This window comes from Mus pahari, chromosome 1 (genome assembly GCF_900095145.1).
Source record: "Mus pahari chromosome 1, PAHARI_EIJ_v1.1, whole genome shotgun sequence".
NCBI classification, from domain to species: domain Eukaryota; kingdom Metazoa; phylum Chordata; class Mammalia; order Rodentia; family Muridae; genus Mus; species Mus pahari.
The window spans coordinates 100,575,454-100,586,417 of NC_034590.1; the positions used below are offsets into that span (position 1 = coordinate 100,575,454).

Below are 10,964 nucleotides of genomic sequence, written 5' to 3' on the forward strand. Positions count from 1 at the left end.
TTCCTTCCGAGAAGAGAAATTCTTTCCCCTCTCCTTGCCACCAGGAATCAGGGGCTGTGGCCCCTGTTGTCATCAACCACCTATTTGAGATCCTCCCTCTTCCTCTGAGATCTATTAGAGGGGACAGTCACTCTGCATCATGGGCCAGAACCCTCTGGGCTGGTTTGTTCTTTTGTCAGCTGGATTTATGCCACAGTTGTCTTGGAAGAGGGAAACTCAATTGAGAAAATGCCTGTGTCTGATACAAAGCATTTTCTTTACTGATTATTGATCTAGGAGGGCCCAGCCTACTGTAGGCAGTGCCACCCCTGGGCAGGTGGTCCTGGGCTGTATAAGAAAGCAGGCTGAGCAAGCCACGGGGAGCAAGCCAGTAAGTAGTGTTCCTTCAAGGTTTCTGCTTTGGTTCTTGCCTGCAGGATCCTGCCTCAGTTTCCCTAGATGGCAGACTCTACCCTGTGAGCCAAATAAACTGTCTCCTCCTCAAGTTGCTTTTGGTCATGGTGTTTATCATAGCAACAGAGAAGCAAACCAAAACACTCCTTTTAGATCCCTTGCCATCTTATCTGTCTCTTTGTAAGTCCATGATGTCAATAATTTTCTCAATGAATCTCTTATTCAAAATGACAGTCTACCTTGGTGTCCCCTGAGCCTCAAACCTGAGGCATTTCAGTTACTATTCTTGTCCCTGTGACATGTGCTGACGGACCAGGGACTCATTTTGTTCACTACTTCAGGGGACTCAGTTCATCGTAGTGTGGAGACACAGAAAGAGGAGTGACACAGTACACACTGGTGGCTTCCAGACCAGGAAGCAGAGAACAGAACCAGGAGAGGGGCTGGCCATAACTTTCAAGGGTGTGTTCTACATCAACATAACACAATCACAAGTCATCTGCGAGGAGGGAGCCTTGATTGAGAACATGCCTCCATAAAGAGCAGGCTGTCAGCCAGCCTGTAAGGCATTTTCTTAATAGTGATTGATGTGGGAGGGTCCTGCCCATTGTGGGTGGAGCTACCCCTGGGCCAGTAGGCCAGGCTTTTATAAGAAAGCAGGCTGAGCATGTCACAAGGAGCAAGCCAGTAAGTAAGTATCTCTCCAGGGCCTCAGCATTAGCTCCTGTCCTCAGGTTCCTGCCCTGTTTAAGTTCCTGTCCTGACTTCCCTTGACAGTAAACAGTGATGTAGAAGCATAAGCCACATGAACCCTTTCATCCCTAGCCTGCTTCAGCCATGGTGTTTCATCAGAGCAATAATAAACCTAACTAGGACAAAGGGCATGCCCCAGTTCCCAGTAACCCCACTCCCTCCAGCCTGGCCCTATAACACCATCAGTTGGGGCCCATGTGAGTCTCGGGGGGGGGGGACAAACACTTCAGACTCAGTTTTTAAGAGTTCCCACATTGTTTTATGGGAGGAAATAAGACCTAGGAATCTCCTATTCTACCATCTTGCTTGTAACTGTCCCCTACTCTTAAGTGATAAATTCTTCAGCAGAAATATAGATGGGATTTGTGTTAACCTTGAGATCTCTATATTCTCACACTCACACACATGCAGGATCATTGGAGACAGAAAGGACAGTGTGGAAATCAGATTGACTTTTTTTCCACACTGAGAGAAATAATTTCTGAGGTTGTGACATTTACCTTTGGATAGCTATGAGTGAGGTACTCATTAAGACAGAACTGTAAGCGGCTAATGCTTTCCGTGCATTAGGAGCCTTTGGATACCATCAGGGCTCTTAAGAACAGGACAGCTTTATAGCTCTTGAAAGGCAATATCTCCCCTCTTTGAAAGCATTTCAGGTTCAAAGAGGGGAAATTTCCCCTCTAGGCAGGGAAGGGCACCTCACACTCTCCACAGAATATCAAAAATAACTGAAACAACCTTTAATAGGCTGTGAGTTGGATTGTTAGAAGCTGCGACAGAAAAGGCTTTCTCGGTAATAGCTGATTTAAAAGCTAAAAGTGGTGTCCCTCACCAGGAAGAGAAATTACCAAATGATAAGTAACAGGCTTATTTGAAGTGGGAGGACCATCGAGGGATGCATGTGGATTTATACACATGCGTTACATCATGCGCTCTTCATGTCACAATTACCATAAGCTAAGGAGAAATAGAAGGACAACAAGGACATCGATTAATTTTCCTGGGGATATGGCCATTTTCACTGAGGACTAAGTCTTTAGGGCTTCCAGGTCGACATCACTTGGGTTTCTGAGTTTATGCCCAAGATTAGCAATACTTACTGAGAATAGCGTTATGATTATTTGTAGAAATGGAGAACAGCATTGTAGGTGCTATTGTTAAGATATGGCTCATTGATTTGGGCAGTGTCTTGGTCTTCCATAGTTGGATTTTTGAAGGCCAAGGTGGTGGAGTTCAAAGTCAGGGAGGACACTAGGAATGGTTCTGTGTAACTCTTCAGGATGGGTGCTCTTGGAAGTAGAATGTCTTGCATGTTTCCCTCTGGATGAGATTTTTGGCAGCTGTGACTGCTTTGGAGATTTTAGTAAAGCACAACTGAGGTGAGCACTAATCCCCCCAAAATCTATCTGTCTATGTATGTATGTATGTATGTATGTATGTATGTATGTATGTATGTACGTGTCTGTCTGTCTGTCTGTCTGTCTGTCTATCTATCTATCTATTGACTGAATATATTTTATCAGAGAGCTCTGTAAGGTACTTTGTAACCATTTGTCTAAGTTATTAGCATCTCCCAGAGAGAACAAGTTGAGAAAGTTTTCTCAATCTGGGAGTGCTGGCAGCAGCAGGTTGTATTTGTCTGACTCTCTAAGAGGCAGGCACTTTAGGTATCTATGACCCCTTGCAGTGGCAGGTCTTAGAAAGCCAGTCTCTGATGGGTTTAAGGAAGAACCAGGATTAACTTCTGAAATGGCGCACAAAGGTGGAAGGCTGACAGCGGTTAGATGCCCTGGCATTTTCCCATGCCTCAGACTTGCTCTGCCTGCTCTAAGAGCTGACATCCTTCTTGGTGGGCGGCAACTGGGGAGCAGCGCCTCTCACCCTACCCTGCATCACACTTCACTTTGACTCATTCCAGGGTCCATCACATTCATGTCTGTACCAGTCACTGACCGATGGGGATGGTGAGGCTCCTCCACATCATTTATACCTTGTCTTCATTGTTCTCAGGCTAGTTTCCAAGCAGTGCTTGGATTGTTTCCTCCTGGGGACATTGGATAGTGAGTAGGGTAGGGATAGATAGCTGGAAAAACCTGGAGTTCTCTGTTATGACAGAGGGGAACCATGCAGAGGAGGCTGCCTCCAACACACCCTTCAGACCTTTCATCTCTGTGGGATGAAAGTCAGGGCACTGGGGAGGGGAGTGAGGCAGCCTTGGGTCAATACAGCCTGAGAACAGTTGGGTGGTTCTGAAGGTATGAATGCTGTTGGCAGGTCTGGACAGATACACTGTTTCAAGTGGAAGAAAAGACACCCAGAAGAGTTTTGAGACTGTTTAAGGACCTTTAGAAGCAGTGTAGCCAGGACAAAGATCTGGGGGACAAAAATTCTCAGAAACTGAGGCTAATCCAGAAGTTTCTGCTAAGAGGACATTGTGACATGGAATACCGAAGACTTTGATTTCTGGCGATCCCTGGAAACCACAGTCCTTTTGGTCTCCCCAGGCAGTCACAAGCACGCTGGTATGTTGCTGCAGAGCAGGGAATCAGGCCTGACATATCGGAGTGGATGCTGGGACCCAGGAGGAAGGCTTCACTTTCTCCCAGCATTTGATCTGGGCACATCCGACAAAACTGCAGAGAGCTTTGTTCTTGTCACAGTTCAGCATGGAGGATAGAATGAAGGAGACAGAAATGGTGGAGGGTTTCTGGAGTAGAAGAGGAAACGGGTGGAAGTCTGGGCTTTATAGTAGTCATGGCCTGGAGGCTGAGTCACAGAAGTGGGATCTCCTTTGAATGCTGAGCAGGAGACAGTGTTCCAACCTGCTTCCTCACCCCGTCATCTATAAGAATTGCTTGATCAACCAGATAGTTCAGCTTATCTGCCCTGTTCTGATGGAGTGTGGTCCTCTCGCCCAGGGAACTCCCTAAGATCCAGTGTAAAGAAAGGTCATACATAGATGGTCTCTACTCCACAAGAAGACAAGTCAATGCGAGAGGAAATTAGCTAGGAAATGGGAAGGACGTTTCACAGAAATCTGCACTTTTCTGTAGAGACACTGAAAAGATGCCAACCCCACTGGAAACCAAGGAAGTGTGGCCCCTTAAAATAAAAAATTAGCTGTTATTTGTTGCACATTTGATTAAGCTGTCTTTAAAATTCTTGATAAAATCTAGAGTTGGTTAGATTTTTGGGAGATGGAAGCTTGTATTCTCTTGACTACTGTATATGTTGGTGATATTCTTCCTGGACAACTGGCTATTAGTGTGTAGCCAAACACAAGCACGCTCATTCTGACTCACCAATGTCACTTCCCCCAAAGCACTGTTTCTGTACCCTGGACCTACGACACTATTGAACTGCTTCACTCCCTGTTCACTGTGGGATTGCGTTGTTTAGTAGTAACTCTGCCCCCTTCCTACAAGATACCAGCAACATCCCTGACTTGCCTCCCTGTGGGTTGTATGGACCATGCCACCAGACAGGCATAAGAACTGGTGAGGTAGAGTGTCCTTATACCCTGGAATCTGAAAGATCTGAGACAGCAAGAGTGGGACTGCTCCCTACCTGCTTCTATGCTTGCTCTGCAGCATGTAACCAGGACACTCAACTAAGGTGACCATTGGCAGTCCGTCATGTAGCACATGGAATGCCTCTCCATGCTAATGAGGCATCTCAATAGCCTTAGCCTTCAGCCAGTGACCTTTCTTTCCTGATATTCTCATGAACTTACTCCAAATTATATAAACTCTGGTTCATACCAAATAAAGTGTATACATTCATATCTACTGCCAATAAACATAAGCTAAGATCATTTCAGAGAGCCGCTTCTTCAGAAATCACCATGGGGAAGGCCTTTGCCTTTGCCTAAATGAGCCATAATACTAAGGCTCCTGAAGAAGGCCTTCTCTTTTTCCATTCCCTCTGCCATTGGGCACTTACTTCCAACCAGACAAGAATCCTGCCTGGCCCCTGGCTCTGCTTTCCCCTTCCAGCCTGGCATGCAGCAGCACCTAGATGCCCCAAAGGGAAACCCAGATGGCTGACTCCCAGGCCTCCCTGAGCCAGCTTGTGGGCAGTGTCCAGATACCACCAGAGGAGGGACAGAAGATAGGACCACACAGCCCTAAGTTGTACACGAAAAAATGTCTCCAGACATTGTAGCCATACAGAGAGATGGGTGTCAGGCCAGTGATTCATGGGCTGTGAAAGAAATCACCCAGACCAAAAGGGGAGGTGGAACTGTATTAGATCCTCAGTGGTGCAGCTACAGCATGGGGAAATTAGAGAGACTGCAGGGGTTTTTTAAGACGCTGCCTTCATGGCAGGATTTATGCACAGGCAGAAAGGCATGAGATAATTCAATGTTACAGCGTCTTGATTATTTAGGTCTTACTGGGTGAGATACCTGAAGCTTGTATCTGAGAACACAGTATTTAGCTGAAGGATAAGCTTTACACTGTGTAACCTTAACCCTAACCCTAACCTCCTGACCCTAACCCTAACCCTAACCCTAACCCTAACCCTAACCCTAACCCTAACCCTAACCCTAACCCTAGCCTCAACCCTAACCATTTTGGTCCTGCTTGGAGGCAGTGGTGGTCTTGCTATGGGCTCAGCCTGCTCTGTTCTCAGGTCAAAATGACATAGCAGAGCCTCCATCCCAGGACAGTGCCCTCAGTTGTCAAACAGTGTGAGGAGTAAGGACTTGAAATTTAACCTTGTTAAGGAGCCCTGCCCTAAAGACATAACTTCATGGAAGCAGAGGACGGGCACGGTTAGGAAGCCTAAGGTCTAGAACTGCTCTGTTGTGGGGCTCATCTACCACTGGGAGAGGAGAAGGGAGTCCCCACACTTGGCCTTGGGTCCTTCCTTCTCTGCCTCCTAAGCAGAGCTCAGGCTGGTTGCTAGAGAAATACAGATGGAAGGACTGGAGAGTTCCAGTTGTTCTTGACCACATGTGCAGCGTTTTTCCTCTACTCCCATTGTTTCAGTAAATTAAAGTCATTCATGGCCACTAATACCTTATATGCCAGCTTTATTGATACATAATCACATACCGTGAAATCCACTCGCTTAAGCTTACCATCCAGCAATCTTTAGACGGTTGGTAGAGCAGTCCAGTACCATCACACCTTCCTAGAACACCTTTATCACTTCCAAAAGAAATGCCAAAGCCATCCAACCTACTCATTTGCTCCCACCTTCACCCCAAGCTTCCAGTAACCACAGACCACATTTCTGACTCTAAATTTAACTCTGATGGGCATTTTGCATGAATAGGAGCGGAAAGTGTGTGGATTCATTCACTTGGCATGATACTTCTGTATTTAATCACAATTGGATCTTGAGCGGTCCCTAACCTTTCACACACCTAAAAAACCTTTTCTTGCATGGATGTTACCATCACCTTACCCATCACCAGATGGGCATTTTGGTTATTTGTTCTTTAGACCTTCTGTAAGGAAATTGCTATGAGCATTTACGTACAAACACTTGTGTGTGGACAGAGTCTGGATTCTCCTAGATGTGTCCTGAGAGTGAGAGAGGGGTGGGGAGCTACACATAACCTTTTCGTTTATTGTATTGTTGGACTGTTCCACAAGGGCTTGGACAGTAGGTGTTGTAACCTTGGACACTGTTTTGTGAATGAACCATGAGCATTCTAGTTTGATATGTAATAAGTGGAAACACATGTCTGTCCATTTGGACAACCCTACTCCCAAGGGGCTAGCTCCTACAACATCGCTGCTGTTACACCGGGGCTGGTTTCTGTGCCTTTGCTCTAGGCACATTCAAAGGGTTTTGGATAAATCAGTCAGGGGAGTGGGACCTGACTCTGGTTCTGACACTGAAATCTAGTGAATGTCGGCGAGGCTTCTAGGCTCAGAGATTTCTTCACTGCCTCACCTCCAGGTTCAAGGTCACGTAATGTAGTAGAGGGGGCTGGAACATCTTCAAGCATGGAGTCATGATGGACCATGGCCAACGAGTTACTCTTCCTTGGAGACTTCCAGAATAATCAAGCAGGAGCCACTGTTTCCCCAGAGCCATGAGGAGAACGGTAAATGGGAATTTGTCTCAAGCTACTTTACCCTTCTTTTCTAGACCACCCCCAGAAGTTTCACAGTGGTCAGTGTCATCCCAGGAGAGGAGACAGATTTCAGTAGTGTCTCATGAATAGTCACAAGCCACCAGACTGAGTTGTCCCTGCTTCTGGAGCCAGGCCCTGCTCGGGATGAATTTCTGTAGCTTTCATTTGGGCATTGTTGACAAGGATAGTGTGTAACTCATGAGCCCTCTTTATACCCTGAAGACACTTGTTCCCTGTTCAACTTCAGAATTTTGTAGCTTGCTTAATGCGGAAAAAAAATCCCATGGTAGACGGGCTTCAAGAGACTCTCCTCCAAATAAAAGTGTCCCACTTCCTCTTTAGTGCTAGAGAAGGAAGGGACAAAGAGGAGGATGCCTTTGTCACTAGGCAGATGCCTTCTGTGTGTGTGTGTGTGTGTGTGTGTGTGTGTGTGTGTGTGTGTGTGTGTGTGTGCAAATGTGAATGTATTTTGCTACAGGGAGTGTTGAATTTCTTTTATTTTTTCCTGGTCAAAAACAGATTATAAACTGGGCTTGGTAGTTTATGTTTATAATCTGAGCTACTTGGAAGCTCAATCTGAACAATTTACTGAGGTGCTGTATTAAAAACAAAAAGTAAGAGCCTGCAGAGATAGCTCAGTGGTTAAGAGCACCGGCTGCTCTTCCAGAGAACCCAAGTTTGGTTCACAGCACCCGTATGGTGGTTCACAACCATCTCTAACTCTAGTGCTAAGGGATCCGACACTCTGTTCTGGCCTCCAGGGACATCAGGCACATATGTGGTGCACTGATGCACACACAGGAAACATCAGAGCTTTGTCTTTGGAGAGAAACTTCATTTGCTCTAGATGCCCGCCTCTAAACTGAAGTTTCTATTTATGCCCATGCTGAACCAGAAGATATTTTGGAGGAGGTTGAGAATCCATTCCCTGTCACTCACATTTGTATTGCTAATTGCCAGGACTCAGTGTTTGACGGACAACTTCAGTTTTTCAATAATGAATACCCAGGGTCACGAAAACAACCCAGCTAGTTGGGGCAAGCCCATTGTTTAGAACTAATGATTGTGGTGAGGGTGGTAGCTAAAACTCAAGAGCTTCTGGAAATAAGGAAGCCTCCGCCACAGGGTCTCATCTTGGAAAGACTGTAGAGATGTAGCAGGAGCCAAGGAGCTCAAAAGAAGAGCAGAGGAGAAGGAACCTGGGGTACACTGTGCAGGAGACATGAAGAACAGTACACTTGCGCATTCTCAGGATTAAACAGAGCTTCAATGTGGGCAGCAAGCAGGCCTTTGCTTGCGAGCCTTGAAGAGATTCTCTTCCGGCAGCCAGTAGATTTTAATGGCGTCACTCGGGTGGATTCCCTTTGATACAAAATCCTGGTTCATGAGCATCAGGTCTCCAGGAAAGCCAGTGATAGGAAAGAGGTTTCTGTTTGTGAGGCCCGTGATACAGCGCTCCGGTCTCTTCACGGGGAGGAAGTTTTTCCGATCATTCCGATGGCATACTATACAACGTTTGGGTTCTTCTGACTTGAAAACCACATTCAATGTGACTTCTCGTTTATTTGTGGGTTCAAACTTGGCCTCCCCTTTCTCCCTCTGACTGGCTTTATCATTGCTATCCGTGCCATCATTCTCTCCCTCTTCACTGAACCTGTCTGTTTCTGGGGAACCCAGCTCTGCTCCGGAGTGCAGTGCGACACTCTTGAGCTTTCCTGTAAATGTAGAAAACTGCTTGTTTTCCAGGGCTCGTGCCAGCTGCATTCTTTTGATGTGCTTCTTGATGCCTGTCACCTCTCGGTGAGGCGTTTGGAACTCTTCAGCAGGCACAGACACCTTCGCTGTCCATATTTTTTCTGAGGGTCCACACACAGCACAAGAAGAGGGGTCTCTTCCCAACTCTGCGGCCCTTTTGTAGTCTGCAGACTGCTTCTGGAGTTCCCTCAGCATCCTCCACTCTTTGTATTGTTTTTCAACCAAAAATCTTCTGGCTGCTATGGTATGAACGCCACCGAGATGCTGGAGATGGAAAAAGCATGGTTAAAAATCTCAATACCTAGAGGTCAGCAGCTCCAGCAATGAGAATTAGCTAATGCCTGGTTCTCCCTTTGCTGCTAAGAGCATTCCACTCTCTATAAATGGGAAAGAGGGCAGATGTTGGGAATTAAATAGGCTTGGGTTCAAAGCTTGGCTCTCCTTTTGTCCTTTACAAATGTAGAGTATGTTTATTGACCTTACGAAGGTTATTGGGACGCCTCAGAAGATGGTGTATGAGAGAAACCTTGTGTGTGTGTGTGTGTGTGTGTGTGTGTGTGTGTGTGTGTGTGTGTGTAAGGGAGGGAACATTTACTGTGGCTCACACTTTGAGGGAACATAATTCATCATGGTAAGGGAGGCACAGTGACAGGGGCTCTGTGGTGGTGGGGACATGAAACAGCTTGCTGTCCTCTCAAAGGGCATCATCATTAGCACAGGAACCAAGGCCAGGCAAAAGACCAGAAGGCTCACCCTATCAGTGACCCACTTCCTGTTTCAGACAAACCCCACCTCCTAAAGGTTCCATAACTTCTCAAAACTTTGCCACATACTAGAGACCATATATTGAAACCCACGGGCTCGTGGGGCACACCGCACACTCTAGGCATAGCACAGTGCCTGGAAGAAGAGCTGAGGGTCCCACAGCTTCATCTTTATCCTATGTTTGCAGCTGACACTTTTTATTAAAATTAATTAATTTTTTATACTCCATATTTTATTCTCCCCTCCCAATCCACCCTCTGACTGTTCCACATCCCATGCCTCCTCCCCACCCCCCTGTCTCCATGTGGATGTCCCCACCCCCCCCATTCCACCTGACCTCTAAACTCCCTGGGGCCTCCAGTCTCTTGAGGGTTAGGTACATCATCTCTGAATGAACACAGATCTGGCAGTCCTCTGCTGTATGTGTGTTGGGGGCCTCATATCAGCTGGTATATGCTGCCTGGTTGATGGTCCAGTGTTTGAGAGATCTCAGGAGTCCAGATTAATTGAGACTGCTGGTCTTCCTACAAGGTTGCCTTTCTCCTCAACTTCTTTCAGCCTTCCCTAATTCAACAACAGGGGTCAGTTGCTTCTGTCCATTGTTTGGGTGCAAATATCTACATTTGACTCTTTCAGCTGTTTGTTGGGTCTTCTGGAGTGCAGTCATAATAGGTCCCTTTTTGTGAGTGTTCCATAACCTCAGTAATAGTGTCAGGCCTTGGGACTTCCCCTTGAGCTGGACCCCACTTTTGGCCTGTCGCTGGACCTTCTTTTCCTCAGGCTCCTCTCCATTTCCATCCCTGCAGTTCTTTCAGACAGAAACAATTATGGGTCAGAGTTGTGATTGTGGGATGGCCCCCCTCTCCCTCATTTATGCCCTGTCTTCCTGCTGGAGGTGGGCTCTATAAGTTCCCTCTCCCTACTGTCAGGCATTTCATCTAAGGACCTTTGAATCATGAGAGTCTCTCACCTCCCAGGTCTCTGGTGCATTCTGGAGGGTTCCTCCCAACCTCCTATCTCCTGAGGTTATCTGTTTCCATTCTTTACTGGCTTTCTGCTGACTTTTAGGGCTTCAGTCCTTTTCCCTCACCCAATACCAGATCAGGTTCCCCTCTCCCCCCACTCTCCCGCTGTCCACTTTCCCTCCTAGGTCCCTCCCTCCCTCCCCACTTGTGATTGTTTTCTTCTCTCTCCCAAGTGG

General features: G+C 46.7%; 1 protein-coding gene across 1 annotated transcript in view; it reads right to left on the reverse strand.

Annotated features, from left to right (window-relative positions):
- Positions 1–8,509: 8,509 nt before the first annotated feature.
- C1H10orf120 (chromosome 1 C10orf120 homolog) overlaps positions 8,510–10,964 on the reverse strand; it is an 8,101-nt gene continuing 5,646 nt past the window's right edge. The window contains exon 3 of the mRNA XM_021191756.1: positions 8,510–9,262. Within this exon, the coding sequence (XP_021047415.1) occupies positions 8,510–9,262 (753 nt within the window). The remainder of the gene's footprint in view (positions 9,263–10,964) is intronic.